This window comes from Pipra filicauda, unplaced genomic scaffold (assembly GCF_003945595.2).
Source record: "Pipra filicauda isolate LSUMZ 115617 unplaced genomic scaffold, ASM394559v2 scaffold33_size4404698_pilon, whole genome shotgun sequence".
NCBI classification, from domain to species: domain Eukaryota; kingdom Metazoa; phylum Chordata; class Aves; order Passeriformes; family Pipridae; genus Pipra; species Pipra filicauda.
Genome location: NW_024104465.1, coordinates 176,312 through 195,259, shown reverse-complemented (window position 1 = coordinate 195,259; position 18,948 = coordinate 176,312). Strand labels below are relative to the sequence as shown.

General features: G+C 48.9%; 1 protein-coding gene across 2 annotated transcripts in view; it reads left to right on the top strand.

The window, feature by feature from the left end:
- TAOK3 (TAO kinase 3) overlaps positions 1-18,561 on the top strand; it is a 46,864-nt gene extending 28,303 nt beyond the window's left edge. For both annotated transcript variants that reach the window (XM_039384192.1, XM_027714376.2), the window contains 8 exons: positions 2,854-2,988; positions 11,418-11,654; positions 12,220-12,348; positions 13,277-13,480; positions 15,798-16,037; positions 17,203-17,415; positions 17,786-17,968; positions 18,072-18,561. In XM_039384192.1, the coding sequence (XP_039240126.1) occupies positions 2,854-2,988; positions 11,418-11,654; positions 12,220-12,348; positions 13,277-13,480; positions 15,798-16,037; positions 17,203-17,415; positions 17,786-17,968; positions 18,072-18,233 (1,503 nt within the window). In that variant the 3' untranslated portion in view covers positions 18,234-18,561. The remainder of the gene's footprint in view (positions 1-2,853; positions 2,989-11,417; positions 11,655-12,219; positions 12,349-13,276; positions 13,481-15,797; positions 16,038-17,202; positions 17,416-17,785; positions 17,969-18,071) is intronic.
- The last annotated feature ends 387 nt before the right edge of the window (positions 18,562-18,948 follow it).

Below are 18,948 nucleotides of genomic sequence, written 5' to 3'. Positions count from 1 at the left end.
TTTCTCAGTTGCAAAGGAATTTTCCCATTCCTTGCCCAGCCCAGTTTGAAATGGAGAATGTGGTTAATTCACATTCCTGAAGGGCAGTTAGCTTCTGCTCTGAGCTTCTTATTGCACTGAGGTAACGAGAAGTCCCATGAAACAAGACCAGGGTGACACTCTTCCCTCTAAAAATCCACCTCTTAGATAACAGAGAGTAAATCACAGATTAATTTTCCTGTATAAGCAGTAATTGCAATTTCAACTTGTCATTTTAGGGGGTGTTTTGGAGCATTCTGAAAAACCTGAATGCCTGTTTTAAAAGTTTTTGGTCTAGATTTTTTTTTTCAGTGATTTGCTGCTTCTCTGGTTTTAATATTTCACATTCCTGCTGCCATACTAATGTAATGGAGAGAGGGAACATGGTCCAGGCATTGGGATATTGCCAGCAGACCTTAAGAACCCTGTGAATGACCATGGGTGATAGTTGTCCTGTCTCCACCTTCATTTCAGAGCTATAGTAGAGGAATAGTAGCTCTTGTTTCCTCCATGGTTCAGGTGGGTGAGTCTTGAATAAATCTCTACCACAGGCCTTCTTTATTCAGCTTTATTTTTTGGTGAGGTTGTTCCAGTTTCAGCCTGTAAAAAAAGTTCCCTTTGGCAGTTCATAGAATCATGGAATGGTTTGAGTTGGAAGGGACCTTGCCTGGCTGGGGGGCTGCTGTTCCAGAAGGCTCCAAAGCACATCAGTAGAAATATCAACCCAAAAGGTGATATTGGTCAGCCTGACTGCTTTGGTTTATCCAGGATATCCCTGACTGCCTTGCACAGAGTCCTCCTTACACCTGCTGTCACCTATTGAGGTGGAAGTGCTGCAAGGCTGTGGAAAATTAGGGATTGATGTCCTTCCAGTGAAGCCACGAGTCCGGTTAAACCGATACTGTTAGACTTTAAATGTTTAATCAAGGTTTTTTTGGGATGACTGTTCTAGAGCCAAGATATGCCTTTCTCAGGAATGTGTGCAAGTCTGAGAGCCCTGCCTGTCACACCAGCATGCCCAAATTGAAAATGAAAGATCAGCCCAACTGCCCTTCTGTCACAGTGCCTCCCCTGTCAGACAGTGCCACAAATGTCCAGTATAAGGATGACCAATATAAAATGAAACTGTGACTTTTTATTACACTCCATGTTCCTACTATTTCTGTGGAATACTGTCCTTTTTAACTGCTTTGGCTCATTCTGTGTCCTTGTGGTGGGTGTGGAGGAGCCAGTGCAGGCTCAGGGGTGGCCTTGGCCACTGTGCCCTCTGTGCAAGGCAAGGGGAAAGGTGAGCGTGGAGCAGGAACACTCAAAATGAAGGATATGAGGAAAGGTTTGGGGTTCAAAACACTTTCAATCAATGTGTTGTTCAGCTCTTGATATCAGCATTTCTGTACCTGTTTGGGTTTTGCTTGAGACTGTTTCCAGAATCCTGTTGAAAGGGGCTGAAGGTGTGTGGGTCTGGGCGAGAAGCAGCTGGAAATTGAGGCCAGTAGAGAGGGAAACCAGGTGTCTGCAGAGTGGGAAAGGGGCATTAGGATAGCAGCAGAGTCCTGGTGGAGATGCTACTCCATGGTGGCTGGTTTGTCACCACTGGGCTGCTCCTGCTCACCTGCAAACACTTGGTGCATGGAGCCAACTGTTCACTGCAAGGGGTGGTGTCTTTAGAGGCTCTGGCAGCCTTTATTTTGCACCCCTGACAGCTGGAAACTTGATTTAGTTCAGGAAGAATCTCAGTCTTCCTTGGAAATGTTAGGAGCTGGAGTTTGAGGACGGGAGTCACAGAACTGTGGTGGGTGACAGCGTGGCAGGTGTGTCATCACTGCTGCCCTGTGGAGTGGGTGCTGCTGTCCGGGTGTGGTGAGGGCAGTGGGATGTGCCCGGTGTCCAAAGGCTGCTCCATCCCAAAGGTGTAGCCTCGGGGCAGTCACCATCCCCAGTAGGAAAACTGTGGTGCCGTTTTTTGCTGGCCTTTCCGCCAAGGGTTTCTCCTGGAGCTTTGTTCCATTGCAAAACCTGCCCGCTCCGTTTCGGGGAGGCACAGCCGCTCCCGGCGAAGCCTTGGCAGAGAGCAGGAGTGAGGCTGCACCGGGAACCATTCGTGCTAAAACCTGGGAGCTGTTGCTTTAAAAGGGAGAAAAAAAAAAAAAAATCCTTTGTGGGCTGTGGAGAGAAAGTGCTAGAACTGTGCAGGATCATGACTGGAAAGCAGGATCCCTGAGTGGTCACGGAGGCTTTCCTGGTCCTCTCCAGCCTGCCGTGGATTTAGCCAGGATGCTCGTCCCCCACAGCAGATAGCAAACAAGGGACAAAGAAAACCCTACTGAGGACAGACCGCTCGGCGAAGGGAATGAGGCAGGATGTTGCTCTTGTGTTAAAAGGGAACATCATCTCCGTGCCTAGACATGGGAATCACGTTTTCACCAGGATCGCTGGGTTGCAGTGCTTGAACCCGACCTTCCCGAGGACTCCGATCGCTCTGCGCCGCCTCACGCTCCCCAGCCGCTTTTTTTTTTTTCGCACATATGTAATACTGGAGGTTTAAAAAAAAAAAAAAGAAAAAAAGGAAAAAAAAAAAAAAGAGAGAGAGAGAGAGAGGCAAGGCAGCCCGATCCAGGGATTCGGAGGCATCCCGCTAGCGATCAGCTGACGCGCCGAGCCGAGCTGCAATGTGTTGCTTATTCATTTTGTACGGTGGGAGCTGCCGGGAATAGCAGAGAGCTGAACTATGCCTCTCCTACAGCCGCGCTTGTGCAGACAGAGGGGTGAGAGAGAGGCAGCCGCCGCGGGAAGAGCACAGCCGGACTTTCTCCTTGTTTTTATCCATTTCTGCAGGATCATGTATTTATAAGGGATGAGGTGGGCCACAGGGATCGCAGGCCTGAGGTGCGGCCTACCCAGTCAGTGCAGAATCAGGCCCTCCACTACCGGAACCGAGAGCGCTTTGCCACAATCAAATCAGCATCTTTGGTAAGAGCCCCCCCACCCCATCCCACCCCACCCCAGCTCCGAGCCCCCATCGCCTTCCTCTCCTCCCTGTGCTGTTGGTGGTGTTGGCATAGCAACTGGATATTGCACTGAAAGAGATTTTTACCTCTGTGTGTGTGTGAGAGAGAGAGAGAGATGTAAATGTGGAATATATTTAATTTCTCTGTGCATTTCCACCGTATGCAAGATAACCCACCTTCCTGGGTGAAGTTAATATCATTTCATCCCTCCTCCCCCCATTTCCCACCTATCCCTTTTGTTAATATATTTATTTGCATGTGCTTAAAGTGTGTTATGAGCTGTGTGAGAGGTGCTGGAACGCTGTGGAGGTGCAGATGCAGATGGGGTTTGGGAACAATAAGATCCCCGCTGCCCGCCTGAGCCGCTGCCTGTTTTTTCATTCATTCATTTATTTCAAGCAACTGTACCGTGACTGCATTTTCCAGCTTGATCCCTTGGAAGGATTGCTGGGCTGCGATAAGGGAGAGAGAGGGCTTACAGCGGGCTGTGGGCTTACAAAGGGGAGGGGGATGGGATGAATCCATCAAGATTTGTACTATTGCAAATGTGATTGCTGTGGATGCCTTTGTAGTAGGGAAAGGGGTGTGTGCCGGAAGAGTTAGTTGTGTGCCGCCTCCCCCACCTCGGGCTGCGGTCGGGAAACAGCCTTTTCGGGGGAAAGCACTGAAAAAATGGCCCTCCAGAGCTAAAATGAATGTCATATTAAATATTTCAGCCCGATGGTATTAGAGGTCAGATGGACGGGGAGCGTTAGAAAGTACCCACGGTCTGGCCATGGCACTTGCTCAGTGCTATGACATCATCCTGGACCAACCCCGAAATTACACCAGCGAGCCCTCCCCTTCCCGCTTCACCCTCCCTCCACCGTGGGGGTTCTCCTTCCATACCACCATTTCTTGATCCCCCAAATCCCTTCCCATTTCTGCCTGCAAAAGGCACGGTGTGTGTGCGTGTGTGTGTGTGAGTGTGACCACAGCAAAAGGTTGTGAGGGGAGGGGAAAAAGCAGCAGCAGTGCCAGCAGCCAAAATTTTCCTGTGTGATTGTTGCTGCTGCTGCTGTTAAAATCTAAAATGATGCTGTGGCATTCCTGGGAGCGTCCAAGTCCCATCCTTTGCAGGTGTGCTTTGGGGTCCCCATACCCTGAGTGCTCCCCAGGCCAGTGTCCCCTGCTCCCCTTTCCCTCCCTGCTCCCCCCCAGTTTAAAGAGTGACCTAGAAATGTGTGTATTAAAGGACTTCATGCAGCACACCTGACACAGGCAATGATTCCTGGTCTCCTGGAGACCCTCTGCCCTGGGAATTTTTCCCTTTTGTATGTGTGTGTGTTTGCACCCAGGGTAGTGCCAGCACTACTGCCTGCACTGAGCAGATAAAAGTAGGACCCAGTTAGGTTGGCTGGAGGGAAGAAATGATGAATGACTCAAGTATCATACTCCAAACATACATACAATTTCATTGATAAATTGATATGTGTGTTGAATATATTCATGTTCTTTTACTCCCTGTGGAAAGCTGCTGCACCTTCTGTCCTGCCTGAGCAGCAGAGTCCATAACTCCTGTCTTCCTTGAATTTGTCACCCCTGGGGCTACTTGGGTGGCTTGGAGGGATTGCATGACCAGGTCCCTTTGGGAATTAATGAAAGTATGGGCTGTGAGGTATTGCCAGAGCTCTGGGGAAGACAGCTCGTGTCGCAAGGTCACTCCTAAATCCCATGGCAGCCTCCTGTGGGGCTGGGACTGTGTCTGCCTTAATTCCTTGGTCACTTGGATTTGCTAAATCTCTCTGCTTTGGCGACCAGGTGATGATAAAGATAAAATCAATCCTGGGTGGGGAAGATGGTTGGCTTTCTGGAAAACTTCTCTTTTTTGGGTTTTCTGTGGAACATGCTCTGACAGGGACCGTTTCTGGGCTCACGTGGGGACAGCTTTGGGTGCACACCTCAGGTGGGCAGTACCTGCACAGCACAGTGTCTTTGGGGGAGTGGGAATCACACTCATTAGCTCCTAAATTGGCCAGCGGGCCTTTGGAAAAGCACATGGAATTATGTGTCTTGCAAAAGCTCTCTTGTCCCCACCATACACACACACATGTATCCCCTTCCAAGTGTAGAGGGAAGTTCCCAACCTTGGTACTCCAAGGTGTTGGTGTGTCCTTAGCTTCTGGGGTTACATGGTTGAGGGAGAAGTTTCCCTGTGTTTACCACAGAAATATTTCACTGTGATGAGCTTTCCCTTTAATAATCTTGCATTCCCACCTCTTCATGTTCCAAAATGGAAATCCAGAGGGAGGGAAAACCCCCCAAGTTTAAACCTATTGCACAGAACCTGGGTGCCAGTGCCTGTGTCTGAGGTGCCCACGTGGTGTCAGAACACTTTCCTGTCGCTGTGGATTCGGTCACCACTCAGTGCCTGGGTGATGTCAGTGGGCAGTGATGCCAAAAGCTGCTGCTCCTCTGGCCGAGGGAAAACTTCTGTCAGCCTTCCTGTCTCCTACTGAAATATCTATGGAGAGGGCAGGGTCAGTCATGGAGCTGAGAATGGCCAAAAGGTGTCTGGAATTTACAGCGCGAATCAGAAATTCAGACTTTATTCACCTCTCCGTGTTAATTTACTCTTTCTGTGGCATCTGGAAAAGATGATTCCTGTGTGAATGGATGTCCAAGATCCCACAGTGTTTTAAAAGCAAGCTTTGATGGTTCCCTACATCCTTGCTGCTGCCCATCAGTGGGTTTCTCAGCAGCTGGGAACACCTTCCCGGGCACAGGAAGGTTGTGCACTTGGGAGCATCAGGTGGATTGTATTGCAGAGAATCAGCAAATGGGAGTTCTGACCCCAAATTCAATAGTATGGGGTGGTATTTGGGTGTAAAAACTTCTTTTTATGGGATTTGCTGAACACCACCCTCCAACATGAAAGCAGGGCAGTGGGACAGAAGAAAAGCACCAAGTCTGGGGGCTGTTCACAGCTGTTCCTGGTGGTGCAGTCCAGGGCCTGGGGCCTCAATTCCTTGTTATTCAGCCTTAGATCAGGATACTGCAGATGGAGGGAAGACTGTCATTCCTGAAAGGAAGCTGGATCTATTTCCAAAAACAAGCTGAAGCAGTTTCAGCGAGTGCAGGGGTCACAGGAGAACTCACATTAGGCAGCTGAACACTCCGGATGACCCAGTGATCTTCAGAGTGATTCCCCTGCCCTGTTGCTCTGCAGAAGCATCATGTGAATCAGAAGCAAGCTGGACAGTCTTCCAGAGAAAACAGTGAAAAGAACTATCCCCAGAGAAACAGGCTGTGAATGTACCTTTCTGGTCTTTCAGGAGTGCCTTGATATTACTCAGGTTAAAGAAAAAAAATGAGCAAATGTGGGTTAGAAAATTGAAGGAGCTTAACTTTGGTCATAATTCAATCATCAATTTTAATAGTCATTTTTTTCCTAGATCACTTTTCTCTTTAATCATTTTTTGTGGTAACAGAAACCATCACTCACATGGAACAGTGGTGGAAAATACCCTGCATATTTCTGCTGTTGCAGGGAAAGTTGCCATGTGAAATGGAGATCAGGTACCTACCACATCTCCATATTCTTTTGCAGACTATCAATGATACATAAATTAAAAGTTACAACTAGAAATCTAAGCCCTGTGTTTAAAAAGAAGGGCAGAGGTTCTGCATGGTGATAAGACTACACATATAGTTATTTTCAAGTGAAAGTTGTTTTTTAAATGTGTTCAGAGATGCACTGATCTGCACTTCTGGGTACCTTTCAAGTTTGACCCCTTAAATCCCCACTTCCTCATGCATCTCCTCAAAAGCTGCTTTTACAGTTCTCAAATTAAATGATCAAATAGTTAAAGCTTCATGAAGTCATCATAGAATCACAGGATGGTTTGGGTGGGAAGGGACCTTCAAGCTCATCTCATTCCACCCCCTGCCATGGGCAGGGACACCTTCCACTAGCCCAGGTTGCTCCAAGCCCTGTCCAGCCTGGCCTTGGACACTTCCAGGGATGGGGCAGCCACAGCTTCTCTGGGCAACCTGTGCCAGGGCCTCACCACCCCCACAGGGAAGGATTTCTTCCTGACATCTATGACATCTGATTTCCTAGAAAGATCAGACAGTGTGGACACTGTTTCAAAGGCCTTGGCATTCCCTTTGAAGTCCAAATGCCAGCAAAAGAAGGATGTGATCTCCAGGGTCTGCAGAGCCAAATGTCCACATCCACGTGAGCAGGATTCCCTGGATATAGCCAGGACAGTGACACCAGGGCAGCCTGGCTCCCAAACCAGGTGCCTTCACATGAAGCTGTTCCCTTGCACCCTTTTCTGCTGAAGCAATGACTTCTTATTCCAGAGGGTCGAGTTTCCCCAAATGGATTCATCAGGCTTCTGCCTTGGTAGACCTTTGCTCTAAAATTTCTGAACTTGTTCTTTCTCACCTTTGAGTTCTCTGAGAAGCTGCTGGTGGAGTCTTGCTCAGTGCTCTGCTTCATCCAGCACAGAGGAGCTCAGTATTTTGGTTATCAAGAGGTGAGAATAACTGTCCTTTAGGAAAGGGTTCAGTGTCTTGGTTAAACAATGTAGAAGAAACTCTGAACAGCTGCTGGTTTGGAGGAGAAGTTGTGAGCTCAACTCCCTTATGTAAAGCAAAAATCTTGGAGGGGTGAAAGAGAGAAAGTTTGGATTTTATGGCAAGTGAACTGCCTGTGGGAGTAGGTTGGAAAAGACATCTCTCTTCTCAGTTCTGTGTGTGCCAAAGATACAGAGAGATAAGAAACTGAGAAAATGTCATACCTTAATAAAAGCTGTTCTGGTTTGTACAGGTTTTTGGTTCTGCTGATGACCTGATTGATTATTGTGTGCTGCAGAGAGAGCTCCAGGAAACTGCAGCTTTCTGCTGTGAAGGACCCTGACATTTTCTGGTTATGTGCAGAACAGGTTTGGCAGCGAGCAGTTCAGTTGTCATCTTTTCCCCCGTCCTAATCTATGGGGTTATGGCTGGGGGCTTCCTCATGAGGGGCAGCACCAACCTCTGCTCTCTGTGACCACTGACAGGACCCAGGGAACAGCTGGAGCTGTGTCAGAGCAGGGTTAGGTTGGATCTCAGGAAAAGGTTCTTCCCCCAGAGAGTGGTTGGGCACTGCCCAGGCTCCCCAGGGCAGTGGGCACGGCCCCAAGGCTGCCAGAGCTCCAGAAGGGTTTGGACAACGCTCTCAGGGACAGGGGGGGATTGTTGGGGTGTCTCTGCAGGATCAGGGGTTGGATTTTCATGATCCTTGTGGGGCTCTTCCAGCTCAGGATATTCTGAATAGTTCATGGAGTTCCAAGCGTCGTTGTCAAAGAACACCAGAAAGGTGATTACTGGAACATCCCCAAATTTCCTTTTTAAAATGGTTGCTGGAGCTGTTCATTCATTAGGGGCTTAATCTTTAAAGCCATAATCCTTTATTCATTCATGCTTAGTCTGAAGGACTTCTGTGGTGCTGAACTGGGCATGTTCAGTAACTAATGTTCATTCCTTCCAAATCCATCCCTCCCTGAGATCACCATGTGCAGACTTTGTCTTCGAAGTCAGAGTCCTGAAGAGCATTGGGCTTGACTGGAGATTATGGTGATGAATTAAGTCCTTATCATGAGCACCTGAATGCAGACATTAAATCTATGAGATCACCACCAAGTCTGCTCTTCTTCTCTCTCATCTTCAGGAATGGAAAGCCACTTTTTGTTTTCTTCAGACTTTTTAATGTCTCATCTTCTGAAAGGCCTTATCAGCTAAGCTTATAATTAGGAATTGCATCCTATTGTTAGGGATAAATATCCCAGACTGAATGGGAAATCTTTCCAAGATGGAATTCTTGTCATGATAAAGCTGAGCAAAACTGGAAATGGGGTGGGAAAAAAAAAAAAAAAGGATAACAGTTAATGATTTTTGCTGTAAATAAAACAAGTGCATGTTCTACATCTCATTAGAGATCAGACCGAAGGGGAGACTGGTGAAGTTCTTAGAGGGTTCCTAGATCCATTTTTCTCTTCTGCTCTTGCTGTTTGCTTTGTTCTGCCAACTCCTGGGAACGGAGTGTGCCGTGCAGAACGTCCCACTGCTCACAAAAGGGCTGGGCCTCAAAAATAGCACATCCAGGAAGATCTTGTGCTGCTGCGTGGAGGTTCCCCTGTCTCTACAAGTGCCTGACCAGGTCTGTTCTCCCCAAGCTGGATGTCATTCGACATGGTAAATGGCATGTGTGAAGTGTGGGGGGGTTGCCTGTCTTACCTGGCATCTGTCTCTTGTAATCAACTTGGATGGCTTCTCAGAGGAACTTTCCTCACCTGGAAGCTTCTGGCAGAGATCTTACTCTTGACTTACTTGACTGAAGCGTGCCAGCTCCTACAAACACTTCCCAGCTTGTGCAAAGTGTGGCTGTCCTTGGTATGCTTGGAAAAACCAAAAGCTTTCTGAACTGTAGGAATACACAGGGCTAGCACTGTGTTTGTGTTTCCATGATCATTCCTACAATCTCACACGCTCCTGGTGGCTGGCTGAGATCTGTTCTGTTACCTAGTCCCAAGCATTTGAAGGCTGCTGAGGTGTAAGTATGTGTTTAATCCAGTCAACTTCAGAAGCACATCCTGAAATTCCTTGCACAAGGAGGATGTGATTTACACCTCATCTCTTACCTCGTGGTGGATGCTTGACCTCGCTAATCCACCACCACCCCTGGTCTGACACAGTGCTCTGGGCACGCTGGTCCTTTGGTTTCTTTGCCATCAGACATTTCCTTTTCCCTCTGGGGTTGTCTTTGGAAGGGATGGGGGGAGACAGAGGCCATCCCCTTCCATACCTTCATCCTTTCACGTCTCATTTCTCTCCTTGGGGCTCTGGCAATAGTTTTCTGGGTTGGCACCTATTTGCTGTAAATTGCTGTTAATCCGTTCCAAGGTGAAGGCTTTGAGAGGCTCTTCCTAAGCTCCTCTTCACACTCCTCCCAAGTGCTGGGAGTCATTTGAGCTGAGAGAGGTGGCACAAGCTGCCTGCCTTGGGTGACATCAGTTGGGGTGTTAATCTTGCCTGGTGATTTCAGAGCTCTTACTTGATCAGTGCTTCCTGTCACCTCCTGGTCCTGGCGCACAGGGCTGCCAGCAAGTGCGCTGGGTTTGCTGCTCTACAAAGCAGCTGCTCTTCTGTTGAACCTGAACCTTCTCAGGTCTGTAGGTACATCCCATCCTGTGTCTGAACTTTGAAAATCCTTGAAAAACTGCCTTCGAGTGACAGCAGCCCTGTAGGAGAGGCCAGTTTTTTGGGCTGCTCTGGAGGAATCCATCAGCAAGGCTGGGCTCTTGCAGGCTGCAGGAAGGGCTGTTGGTTTGTAAAGTGTCACTGATCGCCTTCAAAGGGCTGAGCTCTTTGCTTCACACTTCAGCACAAAAGTAGAGATCCCCTCACACAGAATCAGGTCCTCCAGTTTTGGCTCCCAGGTCATAAAAAGGATCAGCAGATCTTTATATGTGACGTTCCTGAGACTGTCTTTAAGAAAATAGAAATCATTCTTAGACACTTTTCTTTTTTTGAAATGGAAGCATCACCATTTGCATTTTTTTCTGAACATTTTTGGCACGACTTACTGGGTGGTTTTTTTTTTTTTTTTGCCTTCCTTTCGCATGGATACACTTGGGCATGGAAATGAATGTGGAACTTGTGAGTTTGTTTCAGCTGAGCAGGGTTTAAAATCTGCTTAGACCATCTGATCAATCTTGTTAAGAGCACACAGTTCCAGAACAGCGTTCCCTTGTTAGAAAACTTTCAATTCTAGGAGGGAATGAGCTCAGTCTACCATCCTTTTGAATTTTAAGGAGAAATTTTGAAGGAGGCTACTCATAGCAGGAAATAGGTGTTGAAGGACTGAATTGGCATTGGGGCATTACTTGAGAAGGAAGGAAAGAATGGGCGGGTTGAGAGGTTCTTAAAATGGATCCCATCTTGTAAGTCCATGTCACCCTCAGGATTTGAGTCCTGTGTCTGAAAAAAGTTATCCCCTGTGTCTGAAGAAGGTTGTCCATCATCCAGCCACCTTTGTTTCCAGATCTCCTGCAGTGTTTCCTGGAGTGATAAATAACCAGTAACTTCCTTTATTTGTAACATGGCGTTTTCTGCTGCGTTACCGAAAACACACACAGCAGTCTCAGGAAAAGGTGGGGGGGTCTAAAAATCAGGAGAGAGAAACCTTATGTCTCTGTGACATTAAACAGCAGCACCTCTGAAACCTGGAGCAGCATTCCCTGAAAGCTGATCTCTGAGAGGACAGCAAAGCAGGGCCCGGCTTACAGGTGAGCTCCAACGTGGAGACAGCTTGTCTGTGAAAGGCAGGCCGTGCAGCACTTCTTCCCCTCTCCCTGACATCAGGTTACAAGACAGATCCATGAGCATGAGCAGGAGAACGAGTTGCGGGAACAGATGTCAGGATATAAGCGGATGCGGCGCCAGCACCAGAAGCAGCTGATCGCCCTGGAAAACAAGTTGAAGGCCGAGATGGACGAGCACCGCCTCAAGCTGCAGAAGGAGGTGGAGACACACGCCAACAACTCGTCCATCGAGCTGGAGAAGCTGGCCAAGAAGCAGGTGGCTGTGATGGACAAGGAGGTGAGTGGGGTTGGAGGGAGAGGTGAGTCCAGGTAAGAGAAGATTGTGGGAGTTGCTGCTTCAACCCCACGTGCTCTGCGTGGTCACTGTCCAGAGCTGCCCTGGCCAGTTTGGTGAACCAGCCTCAAGTCATCCTTCTGGATGATGGGCACTCCATTGGCATCCACCAGTGCCACAGCCAGTGACAGCTTCATAAGAGAGGCTGGAGATCCTTGTGGGGACCTTGTAGGAGCTTTGCCTCGTGGCTGAGGGGATGACAAACCTTGCTGCTGCTCCTCGCTCTGTTTAAAAATCAACATGTTGATCCACGCAGTGAATTAGTGGGGTTGTACCTCCTGGGGGGGTTTTGGTGGGGAGATGAGAAGCACAAGAAAACTCTTACATTTATATGGCCATAATGGATTTTCAGTGCAAGCAGTTTTCCTGTGGCTTAATGCTCATGGCTTTGTTTAGCACAGTGAGGGAGGAATGACCAAAAAACACAGCACAAGACTGATCTGTGCTGGATTCTGTACCTACTCACCCTTTGTTTCTCTATTATTTTTTTCCTCTCTGTACCTTGCAGGCAAAGGCAGCTGCAGCAGATGAAAAGAAATTCCAGCAACAGATTTTGGCTCAGCAAAAGAAAGACCTGGCGACCTTTTTAGAAAGTCAGAAGAAACAATACAAGCTTTGCAAGGAAAAGATTAAAGAGGCAAGAAACCCTCATTTTCAGGGCTGAAGGGGTGTGGAATGAACACAAGCCAGTCTTTGGTTTTGATAAAGCAGAGCCAGCCCAGGGGTTTAAGGGATCCTGTCAGGCTTGGAAGCAAATTTAGATGCTCAGCAAATAAAATTTCAGGAACTGGGACCATCTGGCAGCATTTTCAGAAGAATCTCTGGGGGTGCTAGAGGTGCCTTCATAACTTGCTGTAGAGCAGAATCTTTGAAACCAAGGGTGATGAGGGAAAATGGGACTTCACAGAGAAGTGAATTCTTCTTCCACTTTCTCCTCATCTGTTTTTTTTTATTTAAGGTGTAAGTACTCAGAGCAGCCATTCAGTGTCCCTTGACTAAAAGCCCTATGATCACTTATATGAATTAGAAGTATGTATAAAAATGTAGTATATGGCTGATCTGTGCCAAAGTGCATTATTTAACTACAGTGTCCCCACCACGCTGCAAAAATAATTTGCTGTTAAGAATGTAAAGGTGAGAAAATGAATAGCAAGGAGCCCTGTTCTGTGATTTACAGGCATGAGACCTGTTGAAGTGAAACTTTAAACCCAGGCTGGACTGTTTGTAAAGCAGGCACAGAGCTGGGAAGGGACCTGAGGGGTTTGACCTGTCCTCCCTCCTGGGCAGCCAGAGCCTCCCCTGCAGCGGTGTGTTACTCTCTTTCCTCTCAGTGCTGTTCACTCCCCAAATGTCTGTGTTTAGTGGCTAATTTTCCTCCTCTTGGTGTGGGTCATAACAACTCTGGAGGCAGCAGGGCTGGGCATGGCCGGGTGATGGGTCAGGTTCTGCTGGCACCTGGTGTTGTAGCAGGATTTTGGGGTCCTGAATGGCAGGGATGTAGCCAGTGCCTCCTGCCAGCCCTGTGTGACCGTGATCCTGAGGGAAGCCTTGTTTTGCCCCTGCAGGAAATGAACGAGGACCACAGCACGCCCAAGAAAGAGAAGCAAGAAAGAATATCCAAACATAAAGAGAACCTGCAGCACACACAGGCTGAAGAGGAGGCCCAACTTCTCAGCCAGCAGAGACTCTACTACGACAAAAACTGCCGTTCCTTCAAGAGAAAAACGATGATCAAGAGGCACGAGATGGAGCAGCAGAACATTCGGGAAGTATGGCACTCCTCACTTCCTTTCCAAGCATTTCTTTAGCTGCTTTAGCTCCATGTCTCTAAAACAGCTGCTGACTGAGGTTAGATCTTCATGTGTGAAGTTGCTAAACAGAACTGGGGAAAAAAGTGGGGAAAAAGCTGTGGGGAATAGTGTTCCACACAGCTGTGGCTGCTTTGATTAGCTGAGGAGGGGTGGCATCGTTGACTGGCAGACAGAAACATGATGTGGGATACCCACCCCGGGCCAGATGCCTCATCTGAGCTCCCAGGTGTTGGATTTTGGGGGATCCTTTGGGCTGCCTTCACAGCACAGGGCAGTTTGTGAGAGCTGTGGGATGGGGCAGTAGTTTGTTGAGGAGGAGCTATTCCCATCCTGCTTTCCCTCATTAGTTAATGCCTGTGGTCAAATACCACTTTGGAGGAGGAGTTGCTACTTGTAGATTTTTCTGTAGTACCTGAATTCTTCATTTATGTTATTTTTGGATGAAGACTATCAAATAAGAGGGTATTTTAGTGAAGACTGAGTGAGGAATGGTCAAAAATATCTAATTGCACTTGGCCTGCTATGTCAAATTTTCCAGCATACTTTTCACTTGTTCAGAGCTTTGCCGCCCTTGACTTCAGATGTGCCTGGGGCTGCTCAGCTGCTTTGCAAATCACATCCAGACATCTCAACTCAGGCACGCTGAGAATGAATGAGTGTGAAAAATCAGATTTGGGCACCCTTACCCCAGCAAGTAAGAGCTCTGTGGCAGGGATGAGAACAGAGTTCAGTTACCTAGCGTGGCATTTAACCAGCAAACACACCCCTGAGCTCCTGCATTTAAGCTCTTAAGAGGGACCTGATAATTTTCAGAATGATCTGATTGTTTATGTCCTGAAAATAAAATCCCTGCTAACTGCTTCAGATACACTGGATCTGACACCTGAAGTAAATAACACTTTCAGAATGTGGCTTTCATGATATTTTTAAGTAACCACGGAGGTTCTTTTTGTGCAGGTGGGAAAGTGTTTGAGAGGAGTGGAGTGACTCTGTGTGTGTTCATGCTGTGTGAACTGAAATCGGGTGTGGAACGGGCTCCAGAGAGGCTGAGCTGTCCTGAGGTGAAGACAAACATGCCACAGCCTGTTCAGTGTCCCAGCTGCCTTTGTGCCATTGGGAAATGATCTCATTTTTAATCTTGGCTGTGGGGGGAAAATTTTTCTTAAATGTAAAGACGTGCAACACCCTTATGGCCAAGAAGGCAGAGACAAGCCCAGGCCCTGTTTCCTTGCCCATCCTCTCAGCTCAAACCTGTCCCAGTTGTAGCAGCCAGAGGGCCTGAAGTGCCTGTTTGCAGGTGCTGCTGTTGAGAGACACAACAGGATTACAACGTGTGAGCAACAGCTCAGAATAATTAGATTTTTTTATTTTTTTTTTGCTTCTCCTGCAGAAACTCATTAGGCTGAGGCAGCACTGGGCCCTCCCCAGGCCTGGCACTGCGTGTGGTGTGGGGCAGCCCCGCTGTGCCTGTCTGACTCCAGCGTGGAGCAGTGAGGTTGTAAACCTGAGGGCTGGATCTGGGATGTACCAGCAGACCATCTGTGAAGTATCAGCAAGGGGTACAGCTGGAATCACAGCTCCACTGAGCTGGAGTCAGCTCCGTGCTCCACAGGTTGTGGCTGATACACTGAGGCAGAAATACAGGCAGTTATCAAGAGGGAACTGGTGTCTCCCCCTTCCTTGGCTTGTAGCTCAGTGTGGGTTATGCTGGACTGTGCAGAGCTTTACTGCACACTGTGAAACCCGGTGAGCCTTGGGTTCTGTCCTCAGTTTAAAAACGTGCTGCACCTTGGGCCAAAACCCACCTGGACTATTCTTTTTCTCACCTGAGGTGGTGTTGGAGCCCTTCACCACTGCTTTGGCCATTCTCATAAAAGTGACCTGGGAGAAGCCTCATTCCAGTACCAAGCAGGGGCACAGGGGAATTTAAACCAGACAACAGGAGCCTTCAGTTCTGTCAGTGCCACCAGCCCTGAGTTGTACTTATTAAAAGCTGCTGTGATTCTCAGTAATCACAGAGGGCTTGTGTGGGGTCCCAGTGCCACCTGCTGGGGACTCCCGGGGCCATGCCAGAGCTGCTGGATGGATGGATGGATGGATGGAGGTAACTGTTAGCATCCCCATGGCGCTGCTGGGTTTGTGTTCCCCTGTGACAGACGAAATCTTTGGTGTCATGTAGACAAGTGACCAGGACACTTGGCCTCATGACCTCGACTGCAGCATCTCCAGGTGGAGAATCCGTCCCTGCTGAGCCCTTCCTTGTGCTCTGGTGCAGGAGCTGAACAAGAAGCGGACGCAGAAGGAGATGGAGCACGCGATGCTGATCCGGCACGACGAGTCCACGCGCGAGCTGGAGTACCGGCAGCTGCACACGCTGCAGAAGCTGCGCATGGACCTGATCCGGCTGCAGCACCAGACTGAGCTCGAGAACCAGCTGGAATACAACAAGAGGCGGGAGCGGGAGCTGCACAGGAAGCATTTCATGGAGCTCCGGCAGCAACCAAAGAACCTGAAGGTGCCAGAAGCTTTCCTTCCTTCCTCCTCCTCCTCCTGCCTCTGTCCTGCCGGGCAGGCAGGGCCGTGCTTGGCTGCCTCATCCGCGCTGTGGGACCGCTGCTCTCCACACCCTGTGCTCTCCCTTGCATCCCTTCCCTTTGCACAGGGCTGCTCTGCATAAGGAAGTTGTGGGCTGTGACAGCACAGAGCTCAGGGAGGGTTTTTTAGGTGCTGTGCTAATTGAGGCTGCTGGGTAAAAATAGTCCAGTTCTGAGAAAAGTGTTACAGAATTTGCTTCTGAGGAGCTGTGCTTTGTTCAGGCCCTCACTGGTGTCAGCCTGGAAACCTCGATATGGAGAGGGGTTGGGTGCTGCTTTAAGAGGAGAGGAGAGAGGACATGGGTGTGCTGAGCACTGTGCACTGCCTGAGTTCGGCTGCAGGTTGGTCACAGACCTCTGAGCTGCTCCCTGTAGGAAAGGCCTCTTCCTCCTCCCAGTGTCACAGAATCATGGAGTATCCTGAGCTGGAAGGGACCCACATGGATCATCCAGTCCAAATCCTGGCCCTGCACAGGATACCCCAACAATCCCACTTTGTGCCTGAGAGCATTGTCCAAATGCTCCTTGAGCTCTGGCAGCCGTGGGGCCGTGGCCACTGCCCTGGGGAGCCTGTTCAGTGTCCAACCACCCTCTGGGGGAAGAACCTCTTTGTAGTATCCCTCCTGACCTCCCCTGGCACAGCTCCAGCTGTTCCCTCGGGTCCTGTCACTGGTCACCAGGGAGAAGGCACGTTGCTGTCACTCTGTCACACCCTTGCTAGTTTTCAGATCTGCAGCTTCCTCATAGGGCACAGAAGCAGAATGGGAAGGAGGCTGTGAAAAAGCAAATGTATTTTGGGAGGCAGGTGGCAGGTGATGGGCTGGGTGACCTGCAGGAAGCAGGGGTGGAGGACAGAGGTGCCCTGGGCCGGGGAGGGCTGAGCAGGCCCTGTTCCTGGCCCAGCCACGGCCTGAGCTGGTGCTCCTGGTTAGGTCCCTGTGTGAAGCACACCCTGCTCACGAGCTGCAGGCGACAGCACAGAGCACAGAGGAGCTGTGGTTCTCACCAGCCCATCCATTTGGACGCACCATAACCTCTCCGTCCCCAAAGCTCTTTGCGCTCCTCACATCGTTCCTTCCTTGGCAGGCTATGGAAATGCAGATCAAAAAGCAGTTCCAGGACACATGCAAAGTGCAAACTAAGCAGTACAAAGCACTGAAGAATCACCAGCTGGAAGTAACTCCAAAGAGTGAGCACAAGACAATTCTGAAGAGCCTGAAGGACGAGCAGACGCGGAAGCTCGCCATCCTGGCCGAGCAGTACGAGCAGAGCATCAACGAGATGATGGCCTCGCAGGCGGTACGTGGGTGTCCCTGGGAGGGGGAGCAGTCAGGCTGTCAGGCCTCACAGCAGGCTGGGATGGTCTTCTCCAGCCACCGGATGGTTGTGTTTATAAGAGCTGTTTAAATAATGCAGCAGGTGGCACTTTCCCTCTTGGAATAAGGATCCCACAGAACACGTGTGGTTTCCCTGCTGCCCCTCGTGTGCTGGGGTTTAGAATTGGGTCTTCCCTGAGGCTCTGCCTCTGTGAGTGGGGAAGCTGTTCTTCATGATTTTCCCAATGCCAGAGGCTCCTGGCTTTGGGAAAGAAGAGCAGCCGTGCCAGTAGTGTCGGAGCAGAGGAATTACCAATGGAGGTGTGAGCGTTGTTTTCCCGGTGTCCTTACAGCTACGGCTGGACGAGGCCCAGGAAGCGGAATGCCAAGCCCTGAGACTGCAACTCCAGCAGGAGATGGAGCTGCTCAACGCGTACCAGAGCAAAATTAAGATGCAGACAGAAGCACAGCACGAAAGGGAACTCCAGAAGCTGGAGCAACGGGTGTCGCTGCGCAGGGCACACCTGGAACAAAAGGTACGTTCCGGGGGGAAGCTGCAGGGGGTCCCTGGAGCTCGGCTGGGACACGGGGTTGGGGCAGGGCTGCTGTGCTGGGGGCTGCTGACTGTGCTCGTTTCAGATCGAAGAGGAGCTCGCCGCCCTCCAGAAGGAACGCAGCGAGAGGATCAAGTTTCTGTTGGAAAAGCAGGAGCGAGAGATTGAGACGTTTGACATGGAGAGCTTGCGAATGGGCTTTGGGAATTTGGTCACATTAGAGTATCCCAAGGAGGACTATAGATGAGGTTAAATTTCTTTGCCATTTAAAAAACAAAACCGATAAAAAGCAAACCAAGTAAGGATAAAACTTGCAAACCCAACATTCCCCATGTTGACGGGCGTGCTCTCTCTCTTTCTGTCTCTCTTACTGACATCGTGTCGGACCAGTGCCTGTATATTCTTACTCCATCAGGGGCCCCTTTCCCCCGTCACGTCCCGGTGCAGGACAGCTCCTGGCAGTCTTTTCCATAGTATGTCACAGTATTGATGTCTCTGTGCAATGATTAAAAATGTTTCAGTGAAAACTTTGGAGACAATTTTAATGGAGAAAAAAAACAAAAAAAAAAAAAACACAAAAAAAACTCAAGTGGATGTATGTTGCTTTTGAGCAATCACTCATTTTACCACCAATCAATGAAAGTAAAAGCAAAAAAAAAATATTAATAATTAAAAGATATCTACGATCCCAGGGGGAGAGAGACTGAATCCGCAGCCTTACCTTAACTAGCTGCTGCATAATTTTATTTTATTTTTATTTTTTTGGTATTTATTCATCAGGAATAATTAAATAATAAAAAAAAATTTTATTAAAGATTGAAAAAAAAAAAAAATTTGATACATTTTACAGAAAAGAAAAAAAAAACCTAATCGTGCTGTACATATCAGTGGTGACATATTATTACTTTTTTGGGGGTGGGGAGGGGCGGGCGACGACGTGGTGATTTTTAGGAGAACCATGC